Source organism: Ursus americanus, chromosome X, assembly GCF_024610735.1.
Source record: "Ursus americanus isolate L20-20 chromosome X, mUrsAme1.1.p, whole genome shotgun sequence".
In the NCBI taxonomy this organism is placed as follows: domain Eukaryota; kingdom Metazoa; phylum Chordata; class Mammalia; order Carnivora; family Ursidae; genus Ursus; species Ursus americanus.
In genome coordinates, this window is record NC_142164.1 from 102,526,608 (window position 1) to 102,551,823 (window position 25,216).

At 53.7% G+C, this 25,216-nt stretch overlaps 2 protein-coding genes across 2 annotated transcripts in view; one reads left to right on the forward strand and one right to left on the reverse strand.

Moving 5' to 3' along the window:
* The first annotated feature begins 1,623 nt into the window (after positions 1-1,623).
* ARX (aristaless related homeobox) lies at positions 1,624-14,491 on the forward strand. The gene is made up of 5 exons (XM_087859458.1): positions 1,624-2,598; positions 4,333-5,209; positions 7,827-7,872; positions 10,688-11,016; positions 13,293-14,491. The coding sequence occupies exons 1-5, from the start codon at positions 2,403-2,405 to the stop codon at positions 13,531-13,533; spliced, it is 1,689 nt and encodes a 562-aa protein (XP_087715584.1). The 5' UTR covers positions 1,624-2,402; the 3' UTR covers positions 13,534-14,491.
* Positions 14,492-21,507: 7,016 nt separating this feature from the next.
* Positions 21,508-25,216, reverse strand: part of POLA1 (DNA polymerase alpha 1, catalytic subunit) — a 299,145-nt gene continuing 295,436 nt past the window's right edge. Inside the window, exon 37 of the mRNA XM_045779581.2 lies at positions 21,508-22,537. Coding sequence (XP_045635537.2) covers positions 22,395-22,537 — 143 coding nt within the window. The 3' untranslated portion in view covers positions 21,508-22,394. The remainder of the gene's footprint in view (positions 22,538-25,216) is intronic.

Below are 25,216 nucleotides of genomic sequence, written 5' to 3' on the forward strand. Positions count from 1 at the left end.
GAAGGGGGAGGAGGGAGACGGAAGCAAAGAAATCTTCCACCGAGAGAGTTGAAACCCTGGTAGGCTCTCAGAAATGATTTGTGCGTTTGTGTCTCTTTTTGTTTAACACGATCTTTTATGGACTCAATTTTCAGCCCACTCCCTGCGTGTGCGGAGCCGACTCTGAAGTCACGGAGGCACCCAGCAGCCGGGTCTTGTGGATTTCCGACGCAGGGCCCGGCGGGGAGGGAAAGTGCCTCTGTTTCTCCCAGCGACCAGCCGCAGGGACACCCGCGAGGGTCCGCGGCTGGAGGCTTGGAGCAGACGGACGCGTCTTTACAGCTGCGTTGAGACCCGCTTGCCGCTTGCCGGGAGTGGGCTCTCGGGGCTGGGGAAGGAATCAGCGCGCAGAACGTTAGGTGAAAGCTGAATGGGACAGTATAAAAACTGGAACTGTTGGTGAGGATGGAAAAAGGAAGAATGAAGGAAAGGCAGGAGAAGATCCCAGGTGACTTGGATCAGCAGGCAGGGCTTAAAAGAAAATCAAAATGTCAGAGATAGCTCGGGGACTCCTCCGTCCCCCAGCCCCATCATCCAAGTGTAGGAAAAACTGGTGAGAATCAAACTAAAAAAAAAACAGAAAGAGAGAGGGACACAGAGAGACACCTTTTCCCTCTTGCCTCTAATAGCAGTAGTAATATCAGCATTAGTATTAACATTATTAATGTACCTGTTCCCAACCCTTCCTCCCCCTCAAGTCGTGTCTCCAATACTCCTGCCAAGCCAGCCCGATCTTTTGGCCACCCACCCACCCGCATCCAAGAGTTATGCAGATGTTTATGGATGAAGAAAAAAAAATCCCAGTTATGCATCCTTGTATTTTTAAATACTGACTGTAAGTGATTCAAGTATAATCCTTTGTAAAACGCTTTTCTCTTTGACACATTGAAGGGGTTGAGACAGGAAAACCCGGCGTGGATTTCCCCTTCCCGACCCCTCTCCCACCCACCACCCTCGTCCCCACCCTGCCATTGTCGGGGCCCCTGGCCGTCCCCTGAGCCCTGCACCCAGGCAAGGAGGGCGTCCGTGCTAGCCCCTCCAGGCTTGGCTCAACTTCAGTCCCAGCTGGTCTCGATTCTCAGTGCTGGACGCGCAGGAAGTTGTTTGGTAAGAAACGCGTTCAACCACAGGCTCATTCTCTTACCTTTGCTAATGGGAGTCAGGCCCTAAGAATTCAGAATTTTAGGCGCTTACACTTGGTAGAAGCCGAACCTGGGTCCTTCCCAGCCGGGAGCACTCAGGGCCCCCAGAGATCTGCTCCCTGCACGAGATTCGAGAGTGTCCAGCCTCGGGGTGACAGCCTAACTAATGGAGGCGAACTTGGGGGAAGAAGAGAGAAGCGAGTCTGGGGAGGTGGGGGAGGCTCCCAGACTCCGCAGTTGACATTCGCCTGTCCCGTTCTGCCCTGCAGGTGCTCTACTAGTAAAGGCCAGGAGCCTTTGGCAGAGCTTTGTCCTCAAGGGGACTTTTTCCGGAGTTCAAAACGGAGATGAGAGAGGTTGGGGGACGCTACCAACCCGAGAGCAACCTCCCGGCTCAGGGTGAAGACTGACAGCTCAAGGCGTCGGGCCACAGGAGAAAAGCGAACGCCCAAACAGCAACTGTTTGCCTGCGGTCATCACCCTAACACTTCGGAGGCCCAGCCGGCCTAAAATGCACTGCGACTGGGCGCCACTGAGATCAAGGCGCTGTCCTGGGAGCGCAGCACTGGCTTTGCAAAGTACTAAGTCGGTCTGAACGCGAGCCTCAAGGCCTCGCCTCTAGGAAGCGAGGTCCTCTGGTTGGTGGAAGGGGCGCACTTCGCCCAAGTGGCACCCCACAGGCCTGACATCAGAATGAGCTAGAGCTTTGGGCCAGCCCTGATGGGTTAAAGGGGAATCTACAGGAAGAAGATGGAGAACTTAGAAAATTGTTAGTTAAAAACAAACAAACAACAACAACAAAAATGGTTCGTGCGAGTGCCCGCTGTCCCCTTATCCTCCGGGCCCCCCACCCCGCCGGTCTTTCCGGACTCCAGTCCAGGCTTTGCTCTGAGCCCGCAGCCCGGCACAGCCCGGCCTCTGGAGAGAGCCAATCAGAGGGCGCCTCTCAGCACGTGGAGGAGAGAGACTCCAGAGCTCGCGCCCGCCGCTCACTACACTTGTTACTGCTTGTCCTGAGCGCGGAGAGGGCGAGCTAGGGCTGCGGGCAGGGCGGGAGCCAGCAGCCAGCAACCAAGAGAGGCAGAGAGGCACAGAGATCGCAGTAATATCCATTATAACCAGCCATCTAACCCCACTCCCCAACACACACCCATCCATCCCACCCTCCAGGAGAGGCAGCCAGCGGCCCCGCTCTCTGCGTCCACGGAAAAAGCCCCAGCCATGAGCAATCAGTACCAGGAGGAGGGCTGCTCCGAGAGGCCCGAGTGCAAAAGTAAATCTCCAACTTTGCTCTCCTCCTACTGCATCGACAGCATCCTGGGCCGAAGGAGCCCGTGCAAGATGCGGCTGTTGGGAGCCGCGCAGAGCTTGCCCGCCCCACTGGCCAGCCGCGCGGACCAGGAAAAGGCCGTGCAAGGTAAGGTTGCGCCCGCCAGGCACCTGCAAAGAGCGCTGGGCACTGGTTTGGATGTTTGATGTTGGGGGGCCAGGGGCCTGGGGTTATCAAGCTGGAAATGGAAGAAAGAGAGAGAACAACTCTGAGGCCTGGTGCCTCAAAGAGCGGCAAACATCTCGCCAGGGGCTGTCTCTCCCTTTCTCTCAGCTTCCTGAAGCACAGGCCAAGCTTCGCTTTGGCGGGGGCGGGGGGGGATGCTTAGATTTTCGGAATTGGTCTTTAAATCGTTTAAATGCTCCCTTTGGTGGCCTTGGGGGTGCTCTGAAGAGAGGCGACAGGTCAGAAACAGCAGGTGCCGGGTGGACCCTTGTAACAACAACTTGAAGACAAGAACCCCTAAAGCTGTGAATAGGGGTCCCCAGGTAGAGTGAGCCTTGGTCTTTCCTCTTTGGAAGATTTCTTTATATGCGGTGTTCTCTCCACCCCCCCTTTCTTTCTTTTTTTAATTGTAGATTACTTGTGACCTTTTAAACCCAACCTTTGCAGAAAACATCTCCCTGGGATTACCCAAATGCTCCTTATTGTATTTGAAATGTATGAAATGTGCGGCTTCTGGGTGCTATTTTTTTTCCTCTGCTGTGTTATTTTTAAAAATAGAGTTGAAATATTTAAAAGGTTTTTTTTTCTAAAATTAAAAATTCCAAAACAACCGTCGTTTTGCCCCGAACCTGTTACACTCAAGTTTCGCCTTGAGCTGCCCGCAGAAGTATCACAGGGAAAGAATTGTTGATTTCTTTTAAAATCCGAAAACCAGCGGTCCAGCCGCAGCGCCACTTGGAAGACAGGAGCAGATGGCGGAGAAGGGGCCGTTTAAAATAAAACTGACTTTTTCCTTTTCTTTTTTTAGCCTGCAGTGGCACCTGTGCCAGGCGCTTCCTCGAAGGGAAAGAGCGGCCTGTGCCTCTTGTACCCCCTTCTGCCCCCTCCCAGGCCTTTCCGAGCCCATTTTCTCCAGGACTATTTTTCTTTGCCTTTCTGTGCAAGGAGCCCCCTCCCCCCTCCCGCTGCGGGCTGTTGGGGCATGGCCCGCGCTCAGGGCCACTGGGCTGCTTCCTCAGCCCCCGCAGGGGTCGCCCACGGGCAGCGCCCCTCTCGCTGGCCTGGGCCTGCGTGGCAGAGCCGCGGGTAGAGGTCGTGCGCAAAGTTTTCAGGGTGGTGGTGATTTTTTTTAAAGTTGTTGAATGTTTTTAGATTCTCCCCTGCCCTGAAATGGGGAAGGAAAAAAGAGAGCGCGCAAAGGGAAAGAAAAAGAAAGGAAGAAAGGAGGAGGGGAGTGAGCGGGGAAAGCTCACAAAAAGAGAAAGGAAAGAAGGGGGAGAGGCGAAAGATGAGGAAAGAAAGGGAGAGACGGGTAGGGAAGGAAAGAGAAAAAGAGAAGGAAAAAAATGAAAGGAAGAGAGGGAAAGAAAGGTAAAGGAAGGAAGAAAGGAAATGAAGGGAAGAGTGGGAGAGGGACGGAGGTGGACAGAAGAAAAAAAGAGAAAGAAAGAGAAAGGGAAAGACATAAAGAAAAAGAAAAGGCCAGAAAAGTGGGGAAGGAGGGGAAGGGGGTCCAAGTCCGGATGCGCGCGGGGACGGGGAGGGGGGGGGCCGGGGCCTAGGGGCCGAGAGAGCAGTGGTGGGTCGGCTTCGGGCGGCGGCTCTGGCGGGGACGCCCGGCTCGCTAGCGCGCTGACCGCTCTCCCTTGCCCGCAGGCTCCCCCAAAGGCAGCAGCGCCCCGTTCGAGGCTGAGCTGCACCTGCCGCCCAAGCTGCGGCGCCTGTACGGCCCGGGCGGGGGCCGCCTCCTCCAGGGCGCCGCGGCGGCGGCGGCGGCGGCTGCTGCGGCGGCGGCGGCGGCGGCCACGGCCACGGCGGGTCCACGCGGGGAGGCCCCTCCGCCGCCGCCGCCAACCGCGCGGCCTGGGGAGCGGCCAGACGGCGCGGGGGCTGCCGTGGCCGCCGCGGCCGCGGCCGCCGCGGCCTGGGACACGCTCAAGATCAGCCAGGCACCGCAGGTGAGCATCAGCCGCAGCAAGTCGTACCGCGAGAACGGGGCGCCCTTCGTGCCGCCACCGCCCGCGCTGGACGAGCTGGGTGGCCCGGGGGGCGCCGCGCACCCAGACGAGCGCCTCGGCGCGGCCAGCGGCCCGGGTGGCGCCCCGGCGGCGGGTGGCGGTACGGGCGCCGAGGACGACGAGGAAGAGCTGCTGGAGGATGAAGAGGACGAAGACGAGGAAGAAGAGCTGTTGGAGGACGACGAGGAGGAGCTGCTGGAGGACGACGCCCGCGCGCTGCTCAAGGAGCCCCGGCGCTGCGCCGTGGCCGCCACTGGCGCGGTGGCCGCCGCCGCCGCCGCTGCTGTGGCCACTGAGGGCGGGGAGCTATCGCCTAAGGAGGAGCTCCTGCTGCACCCAGAGGACGCTGAGGGCAAGGACGGCGAGGACAGCGTGTGCCTGTCCGCGGGCAGCGATTCGGAGGAGGGGCTGCTGAAGCGCAAACAGCGGCGCTACCGCACCACGTTCACCAGCTACCAGCTGGAGGAACTGGAGCGGGCCTTCCAAAAGACGCACTACCCAGACGTCTTCACCAGGTACGCGAGAGGGGCGGGCGCGGCGGCAGCTGGCGGAGAGCGCAAGCGGGCCCCGGACAGGGAAGGCGGGCGGGCAGGGGCCCCGGGTTCGGGGCAGGGACTTGGCTCCTGGACTCTGCCCAGGTGTGCCCTCCCAACGCACCCACCCCTGCTCGCAGAAAGCTACCCACACCCAACCCCACCCCTACTCCGGGCTTTAAGTTTGGACTGGGATGATTCCTTTCCTTCCCAAAGTCTCTCCAGTTTAATTTTGTTTTCAAGTTACAAGTTTTAGTTAGAGAAAAACGGCCTCTCCAAAGAGTGCCCGAAAGCGCCACCTCGGAGGCACGCGCACGGCAGAGCACAGACGCCGGACCCCAGGCGCTGCCCTCCCGGCCGGGTCCCAGGCCAGGCGCAGGAAGCGCCTCGGGCCCTCGCGGCCAAAGCAAAAACAGGGGCTATTTTTGGCCGCTGTGTGGTGCGCGCTCGCCACCCCCGCCTGATGCCCCAGGAGCCGGGTGCGTATCAGTTACGCTGTTCGCTGTTCACAGTGAAGCTGGAGCCCGCGCCTGCGGAGAAGGCCTTTAAAAAGATTCCAGTTCTGTCGTTTGAGGACTTCTGAAATAACGGAAGGAAGTCAGAATCGGGCAGGGTTTGGTATCTGTACATCTGTGGGGCTCCAGCCAGAATCTTCCCGTCTCGTCACTGTCCTCACTTCCCACACACACGTTAAGCCCAGCATTCGTTTATTGTACACGGGTTTACAGGGGTGGGCCAGGATTGCTGGCAGCCTGGCAGGCAATAGACGAAACAGCTGGGGGGGGGGGTTCTCTTTGGACGGCTGTCCAACCAGGGTGTTCCGCCTGGTCACACTCCACTTCCCTCTTGCCTGAGTGTTTTGGGGAAAGAGGTGAGATGACTGGACCCCAGGGCCCCAGCTTTTCATCCAACCTGGGGCGCTGGCCGGCCTGGGGGCCTTCCTCTCCCACCCTAAGGCCGAGGTCTGCTCAGGCGAGGAGCCAGGGTCAGGGCAAACTTCCCTCAGTGGGTAGGAAGAAACGGATGGGTGTCTGCCTGGCGCGGAGCTTGTCAAGCTCGGGCAGCTCCTTCGTTCAAGACGTGTGCAGCTTTTCAATATGCGTTTTAGAAGCGGAAGGCTACCCGCCCGTTTGAACCGGAGGAGGAATCGCTGCTCAGAGCTCAGGAGGCCCGAGCCAACTCTAAAGTGTTGTTGATCTTGCAAGTAATTGCCAAACTCTCTCCTAAGCAGTAATGCAAAAGCGTGGATCTGATGCTGGCAGACAGGGCACTTGGTCATCCCTTGAGCTAAAGTTGGTCCTCCCCTATTATCATCCGGTCCCTTCATTATCTTTAAAAAAGAACATAAAATTTAAAATCGGTGTGTGCTATCGACTAGCCAACTGGTCGACCTGCTTTTTGCATTTCTGACACATGTGTATTTCAAAAGAAGAAAATGATGAGGTGTCATTTGGCATCCAGGTCTGCCCTTTTTTAGCTTCTCCAGGGGGAACCATAGTACCTGAAGGGGGCAGCTTCTCTTCGCCAGCCGGTGCCCACCTCTTTCCCACTGGGGGTTATTTAGAGCTCCTTGGCTCTGGCGGGGAGCCAGCCAAAAGTGTGGTTTTAGATTTGCTGGTGCTCACTGCAGCAGGGGGCAACGGAAAGCGCTTGGTGAACCGGTTTTCTCTTCTGGTCCTGAAGTTTCAGGTGTGGACCAGGGGGGGCCTGCTAGCGGTGCAGACCTGGGTCCCAGGCTTGGGCAGCCCCCGATCTTTCATATGAGCGGGGGTAGAGCCAATTATTCTCTCGAGCTCATATTTTCGGTAAACAGGTCGTAAGCCATTTTACAGCATCTTAATGGTTTCCTATTTGCCTTAATTGTCGCAGTAATACTGCAATGACGGGGTAGGGTTTCAGTTAAATTGACTTCCCCTGAGATGGGCAGGGTTTGTAGTGGGCATTGGAGTCGGGAGGTGCGCAGAATTTTGTTTAATCAAAAAATTACCCCACTGAACTCTTAACAAGCTTAACATATCTCCAGAGGGTAATGGGGAGTATGACCTAAGGGGAGAGGGAGGGAGGGAGGCAGGGGGGATAGAGAGATGGAGGGAAAGGCGAAGAGCTGGAGAGGGAGAGACAGAGAAGAGGGGGAGAGTGGGGGGGAGGCAGAAAAATATTTTCAAGGCAGAAAGACACCAAGGGCAGGAAAAAAATTTTGGTTGACTATTGAGCTCTTCTCCCATGTAATATTAGGACAGAACAGGTTGCAAGCATTGTGTGCGCGTGTGTTCCTTGTTCAACTCTGGCTTAAGGGAGAGTGAGGGTGAATCCGAGTACCCAGTTAGGCTTATGGACTCAAGAAGCCACCCTTGTCACTCTTGAATATAGTATGATACAATATAATATCCTATATCCAGCAATGGGTTGTATGTTTTTATGTTTTCAGTCAAATAGTAGGCACTTCGGTGGTGAAGGGATTATGACGCCCATCTGTTTGGGGGTGAGGGCAGGCAGCCAGGGGAGACCCTAATGGGGGGCCTGCCAGCAAGGGGAAGGTGGCTGAGAGGGCTTGCCAGAGCCTGCTGTGACCTCCTGTCTGTGTGTCGCTTTCTTATAGGGAGGAACTGGCCATGAGGCTGGATTTGACTGAGGCCCGAGTCCAGGTGAGCATCTCCGCAGAGAGAGAGAGAGAGAGAGGGAGGGAGGGGAAAGGGTGGGGAGAAGAGTGGGGGGGGTGGATGGATTGGGGTGGGTTGAGACCCCCTTCATAAGACGAAGAGAAGCAGAATCAGAAAAAACAGACCCAAACACTCGTGCACAAAAAGATGAAAATGTGAAGAGCTGGGAGGTTGGTGGGGAAGGTTTCTGGGTTTGGGAACCTTGAGGAAGGAGTCCAGGATCAGAAGAGGGGTTTCAGGGTCTCTGCACTGCAGTCAGGAGCCGCCTGGTTCCACAGCCCCTGTAGGAAACAATCGGAGGACTGACTTCTCCTGATTGATATAATGGGATGGAGCATGGATTTGGTTGTTAGACAAATCCGCTCAGCTCCAAGCAGGTATTTGGCTGCGATTAAGTCTCCAATCGGGCTTCATAAAAGCCCACTTAGTGCTAGAACAAACAGGGCCATTTGAAGGCAAAATGCTGTTTGATTTCCCCTCCGCCCGCACAAGGAGCTGGCTAATGCTATTTGATTTCCCATTTTTTATAGCAATGAGCCCACATTGATCTAATAGGGAGTGAGTGCAATGCTATTAAAGGTGTTTGCAGCCCCATACCAGAGTGCATTTCCGAACCCAGGCCTCATAACCAAAGAGACGATCAACACTGGGCAGCCCCGATGGCCAACAGAAAACAGATGTCCCTGGGTTAGGAGCTGAGTGAATCACTTTACAGTCAAAATCAAGCGCTGATAAAGCACAATAAATTCCATATGGCTCATTTAATACACAACAGCTTCTTGCATTAGAGGGCTAATGATGAGGCCTGTCCCCTCCTTTCTGTTGACACATTTCTCCATTGTCAAACAGAGATGTGACAGCAACTCCGTATTTTCAGCTCAGGGGAACGAGTCGTGGGAAAGTTAAATAACTTTTAAAAAGAAAGAGAGCGCCCCCTCCCCTTCTCCTCTCTCCCTATTCACTGGAGAAGATGTAATTAAGTGAATATGAATTATTAGAGTCCTTTCGTTTACCTTTGGGGGGCCTCAGAGGTATTAATTCAATAATGAGGGATTGCAGGGGACATCTTGATGATTGCTGTTGAGCCGGGGAGACGACGTGTCTGTAAAAGGTTTCCACGTTCTTTGAGGGCATTCTGCCCCCACTGCCCCCCTCCCCTCCTTTACTCCTTTCACTGCCATCGAAGAGTGGCGGATATTCTCGTCTAGACAGATTTGGATACACAAAAGCTGCCCACCCAGCCTGGTCCCAACTCGTCCTACTTTTTCCAGCCTCTGAATTTCCACACTAGAGTGTTTCTTCGATTCACAAATAGATCGTATGAGGGCTGTGGAATCTTATGGATGAGCCCCTTTTCGGCAGAATTTTAAATAATCAACCTCTGTGGATTCTTGATTTCTCTGGCCGTAGGTGGCTGTCTAGAAGTCAAGCCCAGCTTAGATACCAGTGCTAGTAAGACAAGCTCCGGTGTGTATATATGAAAGGCACGGATGTCTTTAAATTAAAAACACACACAAAGTCCCCTGGGATCATTTACATTATATTTTCATATAACTCTGTATAGCCCTGGAGTTCATTCTTAATTTTTAGACTTGTGTGCAGGCACCAACCCAAGCCTAAAAATATTAATGCCTTCGGGGGGCAGGAGCATATCTTATTAGCTGTGGGCGTGATGAGCAGGTCACATCAAAATAATCTCATGCTCCTGGAAGCTATTTTTAGACTATGGTAGCTGCCACATTTCAGGTAAAGGTCTCTACTAAAACTGCTTTCTATTAACAATTAGGAAGATACCTTGTGCTGGAAACCTCCCCCAAGCCTAGAACTGTCTTATTTAAATAACCTATTTAAACCACATCCCGCAAAGATATCAAGGACCTGTTAGCTCTGAAGATGTGTAAAGTCTACAGGTAGCCCGCACTCTGATTTCTGTTTGTCCGGGGATTGCTGCGTGCCTGGGCCTGGCAGTCAGCGCCTTCTGCTAGAACCAGGCCCTGCATAGAGCCCCCGCAGACAGCAGGCCACAGGCCCCATATTTCCTTTCCCGGAGAACTGCCCCCCTACAATGTATGCTTGTTTGCTGGGGCAAACCCAGCTTTTCCCTCCCTCCCAGCTTTCCCCAAGCCCCAGAATCCAGCTTATACTCTTAGGTGTTCAAGAAATATTTCTGGAAAGAATAAATGAACCGCCTCCTCGAGGTCCCCTTTTCAACACAGCAGGGATTTTGCCAGCTCTGGGGTAAACCTGAAATCGGCGGAAACCGCTGATAAGCTGCAGAGAGCCAATCTGTGTTCATCTCTGGGTGGCTGCCCACTGCCAGGAGTCACTGTCCAAGGCGAGCTTTCACAGGCTTTATTTTATTCATTCCACACAACAGCCTTGTGAGTCAACTTTGATTATCACCATTTTACAGATTAGAAAACTGAGGTTGAGAGAGGTTTAAGCGATGTGGCTAAAGATGCACCGTAAGCAGGTGGCAGCGGAGACGTTTAAACCTCAGCTTCCCCATCTCTAAACACTCGGGACCACTTTCTTCCAAACTGGAAAGGAACTAGGCTATTTGAGATATGCGCTGGAAAGGCTTTGCTTGCCCCGCGTTTCCTGCTGGCTTTAAGTCTGGGCTCCTTCTCGCCACCCTTTGGCCCCCAGAGGTGTCTCGGAATAACCTGAGGCCAGAGAGGGGCGAGTGGGCGCCGGCCTAGGTGGAAAGGAGGAAGGGCCCGCAGCACTGAGGGGGGCGGGGAGGAGGCTGGGGCGCGCCCCCGAGCGCCCGCCGACCCCGGCTCTCTCCGCCTTGCAGGTCTGGTTCCAGAACCGTCGGGCCAAGTGGCGCAAGCGGGAGAAGGCGGGCGCGCAGACCCATCCTCCCGGGCTGCCCTTCCCCGGGCCGCTCTCGGCCACCCACCCGCTGAGCCCCTACCTGGACGCCAGCCCCTTTCCTCCGCACCACCCAGCGCTCGACTCGGCCTGGACGGCCGCCGCCGCCGCCGCCGCCGCCGCCTTCCCGAGCCTACCTCCGCCTCCGGGCTCGGCCAGCCTGCCGCCCAGCGGGGCGCCGCTGGGCCTGAGCACTTTCCTCGGAGCCGCTGTGTTCCGACACCCGGCCTTCATCAGCCCTGCGTTCGGCAGGTAACGCGCGGCCTCGGGGAGTCTGTCTGTCTGTCTGTCTCTCTCATACACACACAGAGGCTGGGGTCAGGGAGGAGGCCGGAGACAGGAGACAGGCAGCGGCTACACACATCTTCGCCCTTTGGCCAACCCTCAGAGATTTAGCCAAAGAAAATACTCTCTAATTTTGCCTCAAACAGTGTGGATCTCGAAGGGAATGACTTGGGACTGAGCAGTAAAGGGGAGGGCGGTGGCAGTAACAACAACCGTGACAACTGGGAGTGTTCAGTGAAAGCTGTAAAAGTACCAGGTGAAGGCAGCAACCAGTTGCTCAGGCCATAGGTGGTATGTGTGTAACCGTGTACAGGTGTAGCCCACAGAGCTGGGATGGCTCTTCACATTTTGCAAAAATCCTTCCCCGTGCTCCAAAGCCTGGCAGAGGAACACAGCTCTGGTTTCCACAGGAGCCCTGGAACCCCCGGCCCTCTGGGTGCAAAGAATTCTTTCTTCTTCCCCTGACTCTAACTTCCCTGTCACTCAAGTGACCCGCTGCCAACCATACCCCCATATGTGCAACCCCCCGACCCTCACGGCGGCACAAGACAACGAAATAAAAGAAACAGTTCATCGTATATTATAATTCCCTTTCTTTAAATGAACATCGAGTGATGAAATAAAAAGTCTGTATAATCACCCAGACAAAGAAACAAAGGAGGGATGTATTAAGTTGGAAAGTGCAGTGAAAATAAAACTGAATGCAGCTTCAATGATCTCTCTTCGGGAGAACAAAGAAATAATAGATTCATCCAACTGCGCAGCCACTTAACAAAAATCATCTTAGAGAAAGTTTCAAAAAAAAGACACTAAGGAAAAGTAGTTTCATGTAACAAACCGATAAACAGCGAGTGCACTGAAGCGTAGTTAGTGACTCAGTTTACCTATGATACCAGGACATCTTACACCCCCTCCAGGCCACACTTTATTATTTTTTTCTGGGAAAACAACTTTAAGTCCTGTGTCCCTCGAACCGCCCCCCCCTTTTCCTTCTGACAAGTGCCTTGTAAAAGCTGGCAAACTACGGCTGGAGTACCAGACCTCGAGATTTGGAGAGGCTGCAAGAGGAGTACAAGGGGGATGGCAGGAGGGGTGGAGGGCGGCTTGGAAAAGGCAGGAGGCTCTCCTCGAACCCTAGTGGGCTCATTTCTAATCGTGGAAACCCCGAGCCGGCCCTGCGGGAGTTCGGAGCCAGAACCCTGGGGCGGGGGGAGGGGACATGAGGGAGGTTTGGGGGTGGTAGTGTCAGGTGGCCAGGGGTGGCTCTGGCCTCAGCTGCAGGTCCGCTGTGCTGTGCGAAGGGGGTGGAGGCGCCGCGAGAAGCAATCCCGGCGCCGCCTGGAGTTGGTGGCACGGAATGGGATCCCAGGCTTGGGGTCTCAGGCTTGCGCGTCGTCGTGCACCGCGCGCGCGGGGATCGCGGGTTCGGGGGCTCTCTGGGGCAAAAGGCTGCAGGACGCAGGGAAGGCGATGGGGAAAGAGTGTCGCTGCGCCGGGGCGCGGGGCGGCTGGCGGGTCAGAGAGGCCTGCGGAGCGGAAATCAACAGGCGGGCGCCCCCCACCCCCACCTCGCGGTCATTGACTGGGCACTGGCCGCTCAGGCTGGCGCGGGAGGGTGGCCGTGTCAGCGGGAAGGCCGGTAAACCGGGCCAGCTTTTCCGGGGCAAAAGGAGTCCCCCCCCCCCCGCCGAGAAGGCGCCCTAGGGAGAGGACAAAGTCTGTGGCATAGGTCTTGAGCAGTTTTGATCCCACCTTCTTCCTTCTTTCTCTTTTTTTACTCCTCCCTCTCTCTCTCTTCTCCTTTTTCTCTTTGTCTTTCTTCTCCCTCCTGGCACTTGGAGCTCCCGGTCTAAGAATACACCCCCTTCTTATGCGAAAGCACACAATCCAGGCAGTTGGGCCGTTGGGTTTTGGGCCACAGGACCTGCCTCTGCCCTGGCTCTGGTCCCTTCAGGATACCCGACTCCTTGCCCCCCCCCCCCCCGCCACGCACACCGTCGGTTCCCTGCTCTAGCAAAGCCCTCTCAGAGCACGCTAGCCTCCCACCCGTGCTCCCACCTGCTCCCCAGCTCGTGGCCCACCCGAGCCCCGCGACTCCGGGCTTCTTGCGGCGGCGCGCGTCTGCACCCTTGTGTGGCCCTCTGCTCCCGCGGTGAGAGGCGGCGGGAAACGCTGCCCTCCCCCTCCCCCGGCGCCGCGCTCAGCTCCCGAGGCCGTGACCGCGCTGTTTGCTCTCCCTGCAGGCTCTTTTCCACCATGGCCCCCCTGACCAGCGCGTCGACCGCGGCCGCGCTCCTGAGACAGCCCACGCCGGCCGTGGAAGGCGCGGTGGCGTCGGGCGCGCTGGCCGACCCGGCCACCGCGGCCGCAGACAGACGCGCCTCTAGCATAGCGGCGCTGAGGCTCAAGGCCAAGGAGCACGCCGCGCAGCTCACGCAGCTCAACATCCTGCCGGGCACCAGCACGGGCAAGGAGGTGTGCTAAAGGCTGCCCTCCACCCTGGCGCCCCGGGCGCACCCCGAAAGGTCACCTCACTCAGCACCACTCAAGACCAAATGGAAACAGAGGACCAGCACACTCCTGAGACGGCACTGAGAGAGCGCAGCCGCCTTCGCAGCAGCCTGGATGCGGGCAAGGCAGCCCCTGGCGCTACCGGACGTGGCACCTCCTCGGCTGGCTGTCCACCCGCCCCTGCCCCTGCCCCCGCCACTGCCAATCTCGCTCCCACTCGAACGTCCATTCTCTCCCGTTCTTACTTCGCTGAAAATATCATATCGGGGAGGTTTTCTCTCCAAGACGCCTGGTATTGAAGTTAAAAAATTTAAAAACCCAACCTCTCTTCCTCCTGGCACCCCACTTAGCTTTTTTTTTTTTTTTAAAACAGCATTTTGGCGCTCTAAGTTGATCTCCCCAGCGTGGGCCCCGGTGTGAAGCCAGGGCCAGGGAAGCGAATGCCAATCTGTAAGATAGCTAACAGTGCACTTAACAGAAAGGGGCGTCTTGTTCTTGTTCTCTTCTTTATCATACACCAACCAAGGTTTTTATATCAAACCAAAGGGAAATACTCTGCTAGAATATGGACTGTTGAAGTCACCAAACTGTGATTATTGATTCTGTACATACCATTGTTATTAAAAAAAAAAAAAGAACAGAGCTTTGTATATTTGAAATGTTATAACGCAATTGCACTCAGCGTGGTATGGTAAAAGTTTGTCCTCTTGTAGATTCTTACTGTGTTGTAGATATGGTAGGGTTCCTAGACAAATATTTATGTACTCAAGCCCTTTATTTAACTTATTAACTGTAGAGGCTTCTGAAACCTTCAAGATAAAGGCAATGGTACAGTACTTTTGTGTAATGTGTAATTGTTATCACTTTTCCTTGCTATCTAGTGGAGAAGTGTCACGCTCAAAATAAAAAAAAAATTATATGTTTAACAAAAGGAAGTGTGAATGCTCTGTGCAGGCGCTGTGGGGTCAGCAGACGGGGGCCCCCCAGAGGCCAGGGGTGGGCTCTGGCGCCAGGGCACCTCCTCGGTTTATCTGCAAGCGCGTTTTCCTGGCAGAGGCCCCAGGTCTGAACATCCTCAAAGGGATTCGGGTTTCCTCCATAAGTTAGGGATGCCGCCGCAGCGCTTTCTGCCGCATCTCGGCTCCCCCGGGTCGTGCCGCAGCGGGAGCTGAGGGTCCGGGGCTACAGACGTGGGGTGGGCCCGAGGTGGGGGCGGGGGTGGACGGTAGGCGTTGTTGACGGTGGAGATAGAAATTTGAAGCGAGCGGGAGTCTTGGCTCGGAAGGTGAAGGAGACTGTTCGTGGAGAGTGCCACGTAGCAGGGAAGTGCGCAGTCCGAGATGACAGGTAATGGCGAGAGCAAGAAGCCGAGGCGCTGGCTTCCGAGGGGGCGGGCTCCACAGTATACGCGCAGGGAGGAGGCTGTGTGTGTGTGTGTGTGTGTGTGTGAGAGAGAGAGAGAGAGAGAGGAGAGACAGAGAGAGGGGGAGAGGGAGAGAGAGAGAAGAACGCAGAAACAGTGATGGAAAGGCAGCGAGGGGTATCCAAGTGGCAGATCTTAACTCGACAAATGTCATTACATCACTTATCCAGGCATTGGGAAATGTATACATTTTAAAAAAATCTAAACAACTCAGGTTTCTTGAGGAGACCCGAACAGATTTGCAATCTGTAACCCCTCGGCGCACTCCTCCCCGCGCCGGGAACCGTGGCTTCTCCCTCCCCGCCCCGGCCCTTCCTGCGCCCCTCCCGGTGACCGCGGGGTAAGCCCGCCCGCGGGGGCTGGGTCTCGCCGACGCTCCCAGGGTGATGGGAAAGGGAAGAGAAGCTTAATTAGTTTCAATTTGTAGTAATTAGCGCGCCGGACCTTTGGGGAGAGGGGCAGGCGGGGGGTGGGGTGCCGCCGCGACGTGACTACCGGGCTTGCGGAGCGGGTGCCAGCCGCCCTGCCAGGCCTTGGGCCAGTCGGGCGCCGCGGGGGGCGGGGGCGAGTCTCTGGGCCGGCCGTCGGGCTCCGCGCGCGCTCCCCGGGCCGCGCCCTGCGGAAGGGGGGCGGGTCCCCTTGCGGCTGGGGAGCGCAAATGTGCGCGGCCGAGGGGCAGGTGCGGGGTCGGGCAGAGGTCGGAGGCAACTCGGGGGCGGGTAACCCGCTCGGCAGCTGCCGCGCTCAGGCCCGGGTGTCCTCGGCTCGCCCATCCGGAGCCCCCGCCGGCTGGGAACTTTGGGGAGCGCGCCCACGGGCTTCGCGGGCTCAGGCTGCTTTCCGGCCCCGGGCCGTCGGGTGGGCAGCCACCGCCGCCGAGCCCCGGCTCTGGACTCGCAAGGGCGGAGCTCGAAAGCAGAAGCCTGGACTGGGGTATGGGGAGGGGGGGGAGGCCGCTCGCCACCTTTCCTTCCTCAGCCACTGAGGCCACACGCTCCATTCTCGAGTTAAGCAGGCCCGGCGGGAACTTTCTAGGACATCCCCTCGAGATCTGAGCGCCTCAAACCTCCAGGCTCCACAGGATCTCCTGGTGTGAAGGCCCCTTTCCCGGGGTGGGCAGGGTTACACTGGAGTTTGGAGGTGGGGATGGGGGAGTGCAGAAGAGGGAGTGAGGGAAAGGCTTTTTTTTTTTTTTTTTTTTTTTTGGTGGTCAATATCAATTTTCCCTCGATTTTGGCTTTTTGTTTAGGTAGGGCTTTTTTTCCTCTCCAGGCTGCCAGTTGGATGGTATACGAGAAACAGTACCATTCTTCCTGTTAATGAACTCTTTTTTAAGTCATTTTTTCTCATTTGACCCTTCCATGGAGCAGAAGCAAATTGCGTGAAATTACCTCCAAGGATTACATTTATTACTGGCCAATGAGAACCCCTCGCCTTGTTTTACAAACTCTTAATCCTATGTCATTCTGATGCTGCAAACAAGCCCGGTCCCGGGCCTCCTATTCTTTCAACTTTCCCCAGCTGGAGGGACCTCATTCTGCACTTAATATTCCCCATAAATATCACACGCTAAAGACCCCCTGACTTCCAGCAAGTCCACATTAAACATGTGACATGTCACGCATGACAAACTCTGAGTATCTTTTCAAAGCAGCATTAAAAGCAAAGAAACCAATTTTCTTCTCCTTCCAAACCTCCCCAAGTGCTGAATGATGGGGATTGGAAAGAGCCACTGGAGCGTACTTAGGGGGATTTTATGAGATTTTCCAGAATGATTTAATCTTATTGTGAGCATTATTAATGAATGGCAACCCAATTTGGCCCCAATATCTGGGAACGCAGTCACAATGCTGGGAGCGGCTGACCCCCCCAACCTTAAGCAAACCTCTTCCACCGTGGAGGACATGCCGAGCCCAGGGGAGTTCAGGAGAGCCCCTGCGATGGGGGGCATGGCAGTCCCCTGTCACACCCAGGGCAGAATGCCCCACCACCTGCTTTCCCAGGGCCACCCCTACAGAGTCTTGGGATGAGGGGTGATTGGGAGCCTCTGTGGGAAGGATGAGGGGAAAGGGAAAGCTAACTTGCTACATTTTCAGTCAGGCTAGCCGGATGTGGATGAGGCCCCGGAAGGAAAGGCAAGAAGGGCATAATGTTGCTATAAGATTATCAGAAGGTACCCCTGTGCTCTTCTGTCACCAACCACCCAGGGCCGCGCGGGCGGTTGGGGCGGGCATCATAGGTTTGTGGTGGGGAAGACGGAAGGTACCTGAATTGGAGAGAGGGACAATTGGAAAAGGTTTGGGACGACTCGGGACTTGAAACTCAGATTACAGCTAAAGTGACCAGTATTGGCCCCAACCAGTTTCCCATTTTTTTTTTTCCTATTAGCCCACTTCTCCTCCCTAACCGGGGTGAACATTTATCACTGTTATTTTGGATTTGTAAAACCCAGAGACAAGGCACCCGTGGTTCTCCTTTTCGTATCATTTTGAGTGCGGAGATCTTACTGGATTGGAAGAGGGGGCTGATGTTAGAGGGAAGGAAATAATACATGGGTTCGTTGAGCTTGTGTTTAGAGGAAAAAACGTATACATGAGCAAGTGTGCATGTGTATACACAACAGTGTGTGTGGACGAAGGGGGTCTTAAATGGGGCCTAAAAGGGTGTTTTGAAACTCTGAGTGCCATGGAGCAACTGCATATTTCACTGCCAGTGGCAGGCTGGCTGGGGGGCGGGGAGCAGGAAACCCGCTACCTGACGGGGTGGGGGGGGGGAAGCATTTTTCAAAGGAGAAAGTTGTGTTGTCTCTGGACGTTATTAACGGTCCACTTTGAAGTATACATTTTTTCCTTTAAAGAAAAGGGAGCGATTACCAGTTATACATTAAGACATGTCATTCAGTCATTTTTATTCATTCTCCGGAAATCTTCGTAAAAGCCTGAATCATACTTGTACAAGCAGCAATTTTGTTAATCCAGGGGGTTATTACTCTGGGCCCTTATTAGGTTCTACACCACTGCCAAGCAATCCTATAACCCTCTCAAAAGAAGTTTACCTCCCTGTTATCAAACCAGTAGTGGTATTTATACTGTGCAATAATTAGTGTATTACTTGAATCCACTAACACGTTCATTTTATCTCCGCACAAAACCTCTAGTCTGCTTATAGAAAGCTTGTGCCTCCTTTGGTGCTGGTAAAGTGGTGAAAGAGTGAATTGAAGGCTGGTTGCACTTTCTCCTTTGCCTCGCCTTAATTCCCATCTCTTTTTGCTCTCATCCAATTAGCACAGTGTATTAAGCGGTTTATCATCTCATAGTCAGCTATTGAGAGAAACAAGGCGAGCACTTTGCAATAGAGCCTGCGCTCCTTTGACGCCCTCAGGTACTTACATATTCCACTGTGCTATGAATAATAGAGCAAGAATGGAGCGCTAATTCCCTCATCAAAGAATGCCTTGTCTGCTGCTTTGCTCAACAACACCATTCTGATCAAAAGAAAAGCAATAAAGCTTAGCATAACAAAACGAAACCTACTTATTAGCTTAGTGGTTAAATTAATGCAGAGCCGCTGCTATTCAAAACCAAGGTTTGAAAACAGCCTCCAACAACCTGATAATGCTGCCTTCGGGATGAAGGAATTTTAATCTGAAATTTGAGGCTGGCTCAGATGAGTTCATCTATTAAACGGCTATAAGGAAGCTCCGCAGCGAGCCGTTCAATTAAGAAATATTTAGGTGAGGGGAGAGAGAGAATGAGAGAGAGAGGGAGAGAGAGGGAGTGAGAGGAGGGAGGGAGGGAAAGGCAAGGTGGCTTTAAGTTGGGGATGGGACCACTGAATGGAGGGGCTGGGGGAGTCTGACAAGAGGGTCTGGGGCTTGGTGTGTTTTTCTTAAAACCCTGACACAAGATAGGAGAATGTGTTTCTGGAGTTTCCTTATCTTTGCATCTCCTAGCAAACGAATTTAAGTGCTACGTTTGAAAAGGCATGTCGATGTGTGCATGTGTTGGAGGTTAAGAGGTGGGGATGGGCAAGAGAAGGGGGTGGGGGTGAAGGGCACTGAATTCATCCCCTTTCCACATCCCCTCCTGAACCCCCACCTGTGAACCTTGATTAGCCCCCATGTCTTGGGTAAGAGTCACAAGATTAACTCCATCTGTTTCCTGGACAAATTAAAATCTGGAGCATGATCTGTGTAGCGTTTTCCACTTCTGGCCTCCCCTCTGCCCCTTTAAATGAGGGCAAGTTGAGGTTTAGCCAGCGCCGTGGGAGACAAATGCGCACCCTGTTGGAGGCAGATCCTACCGCCTGAGTCCAACAGGAAAGGTGCCCTTTTCAGAGGCACGGACCGGACCGTGAGAACAGCAGGGCTCTTTTAGGGCACCGCTTCCCAAATGGCCCAGATAAAATTCAGCCCAGAGGTTTAGTCTGGGCCAGTGTTCAAAGTTTATTTTAAAAAAATTAGTTGCCAAGCGTTAGAAATTGAGCCACTTTATGGAGTATCTGGATTCCTGGCTTCTCTTGAAAACCAGATCATGGGGCCACCCTGGGCTCCAGCCCTTCCAGCATCACCGAGTAACCTCTGTCCTCTTTGGACAGGACGTGCCCACTCTGGTCCGCCACAGTCCCTGCCACTCTGCCGTGTAAGCCCCGCTCGGTTCATCCACTCAGCATTAGCACTTGAGCTTAATAAGATCCTCGCCCAGGAGCCTGTAGAGACATGTGGGTTGGCTCCCCCTTGCAAAGAAGTGGGTGGCATTTCTGCACCCGTCCCACCCACTGCCCTAACAACTGACAAAAATCAAGGAGTAGAAACCTTCCTCGGAGAAAAGTGAGCGCTAGTGAAAAGTCAGTGCTTCTCCTGTGTTCTAATAGATCCACTGGGATTCTTTTTTTTTTTTTTAAGATTTTATTTATTTATTTGACAGAGACAGAGACAGCCAGCGAGAGAGGGAACGCAAGCAGGGGGAGTGGGAGAGGAAGAAGCAGGCTCACAGAGGAGGAGCCTGATGTGGGGCTCGATCCCAGAACGCCGGGATCACGCCCTGAGCCGAAGGCAGATGCTTAACCGCTGTGCCACCCAGGCGCCCTGATCCACTGGAATTCTTAATCAAAGTTGCGATTTCAATTTTCTGTAAAATTCTGGACTCTGTATGTGCCTCCCAGAAAAGCCCCTCGACTAAGCTGCAGTTCCAGATCAAATGAGAACACACCTTCGGCTGGTGGGGGGCGGTCAAGATCCTGGGGTCCTGGGATCCAGCCCTGCACCTGCACCCTGGGACTCCCTCCTCAGCCAGGGAGCCTGCTTCTCCCTCTCCCTTTCCACCCACTTCTCTCTCTCTCTCAAATGAATGGATAAAATCTTAGAAAAAAAAAAAAGAAAAGAGAAAGCATCTATGGCTCTGTTAGCTATTTTTGGGCCTGGGCTATGCTACATCTAAGCTGCTACAGACTTGCTACAGAAACAGGTCCTGCCCTCATGGTGCTAGCTAGAGGCAGACACAAGAAGCAGAGCAGTAAGAAGTTACTTCAGCGTCCTGGAGTTTCTTGATGACCAAGTTCAGGATAAGTCTCTATTTGTATTTACCATAACCCCAGGTTCCAGAAACCAAGGAAAATATGCCTGCTCTTCAGAAAGCAATGTGGGGGCGTAGGCTCCAGAAGCACACATTGGAGAACCATCTCTAGAACTTTATATGACAAAAACAATGAAAACCACACTACTCTCTTCATTTCCCGAAGCAACATGGCTGTTCCCAGTTAGGACGGGTTGGGGAGCGTGAGGTACCAAGGCATTCATTAATTAACCCAGGGCTCTACACCCGAATTGTCTCTGCTTAGAACTTCTGTCTCTTATACAGAGGAGAAAGTGAGGGAGAGAAAAGAGAAAGCAAAGCAAGACAGAAGACGGTGTCATCTCCACTGCTTTCACAAGGGGATTCACTAGTGTCCATGATGAGTGGCCTTTCTCCTGTGGGGGGCCTTTCTCTCAGAAGCCACCGGTCTCCTCCTTCTTCAAAAATAGACACCACTGGGCTCTTGGCTTAGCTCTCTGACTGTCCAAGTCAGCAAAGCACATAAGAAACCTTACTTCATCTCTTAAAGGACCCGTAGTCCACAGCAATTCTCCCAAATGCTGCTGAGAACATTCAGACATACAGCACCTGGGCATCTCAGAGCTGATTTTGAACTGGGCTGAGGTTTGGGAAGGGGATGGCCTCCAGTCATCCCTTACTCCTGGCTGCCACCTCTAGCCAACATTTTGCACCTGATAAAGATTCACTGCGACTACTTTCCTTTCAGAGAACTTTATTTAAGCAGGCGGGAAGAAGCACAACATATTTTTCTTTTAGAAAAACAGGTAGACATTTTAAAAAAATATAGCACAGTGTACAGGGGAAATATATTCTGTTAGTATAATCTTACCAATAATGTAAGAATGGAAAGACTGCTATATTGAAACTGTTATACTGAAATGCATTTGGCTTCCGGCAAAGAGGCACCACTGTGAAGAAATGGAAAAAGGAAAAAAAAAAAAAAAAAGCAAAACAGAAAAAGCCAAAACAAAAAACCAAAACAGCACCAGGGCTAATTAACCAAACCTCCTCCCAATTTCTTCTGAATACAACACAATGATCCTTGTCCCAACCTCTACACATTTTAAAGGAAATGTTATCGGATATCAAATTATTTTAAATGTGTTTTCCTACTATATAAACCTTACCTGGACTTTCTACTGAAGGGGGAAAAAAAGGCATGGGAGTGCAGAGCACCTGCCCAGTGTGTGTGTGTGCACGTGCGACTCTGGAGCGAGTCAATGAACAAATAAGCTCTGTTCAATCTGTTTAGTAGATGCAAGGCCTCTATGTCCCCCTCGGCTACCTATATGAAAGACAAGACTGAAAAGGACAGCCGCTCCTGGAACCAGCGGCTCGGGCAACAGTTGGGTTTAGACCGGGTTTAATTGGCGTGTGAAAAGGCAAAATGTTAGCACTCCTACCAGGCTTCATAAATCTCTCTCTGGGGGCACCTCTGCTGAAGGCCCTGGGGCAAAAGCCTGGGGTCCCCTGCATTCCAGCCACTCTCTAATTTCTCATCCCTCACCTACCCCACCCCTCGAAATCCAGTCCCGAATAGGAAGCAGCCAGCTGTTCAGCCACCCTGCAAAGGGCTCCAGGCCGTGTTTCAATAGTGGGGGATATACTGTGACAGGAAGGCTCTTCCCGCGCTCTCTGATGCTCGGGAGACGAGTGACTGTTGCGGTCCCCCGTCGGTAATGCCCTGAGATGCGGTCCTAAAGGAAAGGTGATGCCTGAGAAGCAGGCAGGGCCCCGGTGGAGGTGGTGAAGGTGCCAGGAAGCCGGTCGTCTTGCTTCATGCCCCCTCCCCCCCGCTGCCCACTTCTGGGGTTCCCTCAGGGCCTCACGGCACAGTCAGCGAAGAGTTTGCTGAGGTTCACTTCCGAGTAGCCACTTCGGGACAAGAACTGCTCTGCTGTGTTCTTGAGTTTTTGGTAGTCCTGACGAACTTTGGGGGTAAAAAACTTCTTCCACTTATCTAAAAAGAAATAAAAATAAAAGGTTTACAAGTCTCAGAGGTAGCGTCCTTAAAGGCCATTGAGTATTTATTGGTCAAGCACTAGAGAAGAGGGTGCAGATTCTGTTCGCAGTTCCGTGTCTCAGATGTCCTCACGGTCCCGTGGCTGGTCTACACCCAAGGCCAGTCCCATGCCAGGGTGGAGGGGGCGGGTGAGACCCCTAGATTCCTCTGTGGGAGCCTGTCTTCCTTTGCCCTGCTCGCCGCTTCTCCCCACCTCGCTGACACAGCGGCCCGGGGGACAGGCAGGGCAGGGCCCCGCTCTACGGATGCGAGCTGCAGGTGCAGCAGCCAAGGTGAACCCCACCTGCAGCCACCGCTCTCGCCGCGCTGTCGAGCACGTGCGTGCAACTGCATGCAAAGGATGGATGTGGCAGGAAAGACTTTGCCTCAAAGGAAGCCAGAGCCTCCCAGAGCAAAGTCCGGAGCAGCTGGGCCTAGTTGGCTTTCAGGCCCTTTGGTCTGTGTCTCTCGGCTACACAAAACACCCCTGTTGACAGAGGTGAGGGGTAGGCTGTCTGGAGAGCACCTGTCCATTGGTACGATTTCTTCTTCTTCTTTGTCCACACTGTATGCCTGTGAACTCTGGGTATGCAGCAGCCCTTCCTCTGTTTCCTGCCGCTTCTACCCACTCGTCTCTGGCCTTCCCATTCTGAGAAGGGCACTACCAGCCAGAGAGGAGATCCTTCCCTTCCCTCCCCAGAGGCTGCTACCTCTACACTGGCTCGTTTAAAGGAGCAGTAGGGCCGAGACACCGAGGTCTGATCTTTTGAGGAATAAAGCGACTTTGCCCCTGATGCTTAAGATGACACAGTTTTGGTTCAAAGCTGCTCAGGAACCCCGTGAGGTGTTTGGAGAGGCTGACTTTTTTTTTTTTTTTAATCCACATTTGCTGGCTGAGGAAGGTGGGAGGTCAAGTCACTCACCCAAGGTCACACAGCTGGAAATCTGGGATGAAGAAATGCAAGCCCAGGTATCCAGAACCCTGAGTCCACACTTGGGAAGACAGGCTCACTCGTGCACCGCCCTCACCCTACCCTGCGTGCCAGCTCCCAGAATGAGATGCACAAGCCGCCAGATGCCGGCCTGTGCCAAGCCAGGCTGCCCCACGCCCTGGAATAGGAAAGCATCGGGAAGCAAACACGGAAGGAGTGCACATCAACCAAAAAGAAAAACCCCACTGAAACAACAGAGCAACACTGAAGTCTACAAAACACCGGGAAAACTAAAGCTGGGTCTCCAGAGTTTCTGTTCCTTGGCTACACATTCGCATTTGTTCTCCACAACCTTTTCTAAATTACGTCAATTGCCTTTCAAAAAACAACAACAAAAAGTTTTGTGGAGAGGATTTAAGTGCCCAAGGGAGATGGAAAAAGAGAGGCGAGGAGAGAGAGGGAGAGGGAGGGAGAGGGAGTGAGGCATCGGTAGCAGGCTATAGAAAGACACTTTGAAAGTTCTAATTATGGGAGTCTGGGAATCCACAACAATGGCCTGAGCAGGGGCTGAGCCCAGGCTGAGCAGGGGCGGCGCTCCCAGCAGGCCAGAGCAGCGGCGGCGCCCGTGCATGTGAATGACACAAGCGCAGGTGCCGACTGGGGCGCACATTTCAAGAGCTGCAGAATAAGGAGCAGGGGAGGAAGGGAGAGGGCATCGCTCCTGATGTGTTTACCTCCTCTGCTGATGGGATATTGACTTTTCCCACCAGGTTGGTTAGAAAGGGGACTATTTACGCTGCCACACAGCAGAGTTAGAATGACAACCAGCGTCACTCGGTGCTCTTCTTCGTAAAAGACAAGTGTGACCGCCAGCATATCCCATAGCCGGTCAATACAGCCAAGCACCATTCCACGCCAGTTAGACATGCAGATAAAAGCTCCCACTTGCTTCCCCAATGAGAATTTAATCAATAACATATGGAAGGTCTTCTAGGAAACAGAACCGCACGAGCTGGCACAGGCGCGTCAGAGGGGGGAGCGTGGGGGGGGGCCTCACCCCTTCTTTGTGCTTTTTCTCGGCCCCCTTCAGGCACCTAGACCCCCTACATTAGGCTTCGCATGAAACTGTTCTGTTTCCTTTTACTGCTACACCCACCACCGTAGAACTGAACGGAAAATACCAGCGTTAAAGGATGGAAACCAGTTAATGTGGCCAGGAACACCTGATTCCTTCTCCCTGCTCTGGTTTTGGGAATCGGTAAAGAGGCCACTGGCACAGGCACTGCAGGTCAGGCACCGGATGACAACAACTGTTAAAGAGATTCCAAGAGGCCATCAGCAAGGGGCAGGGAAGACCAGCCCACCCCGGTCCACAGAGATGCCAGGGACTGGGGCTGTTGCTGTCTCAACAACCAGCGTGAAGAATCCAAACTTCATCAACTGGGGAAGGCAATGCTTTTTCTACATACAAGTGCACCAGCCAAATATATTCCAGTGGCCAGAACTATCACCGAAATCACTCATCTTAATACCCCAGCGAAGCGAATCTACTTTTCCTGGGAATAACCTCTGAGGAACACATATCTACAGCTTACTGGTGCTTTCTACATGCTGACTCCTTAGAGTTATATATTAATTACCAAAAATATCCTGTCCCCAACCCTTATGAAAGCAGTGAAAACCAAGGTAGCCTAGACATTAATTA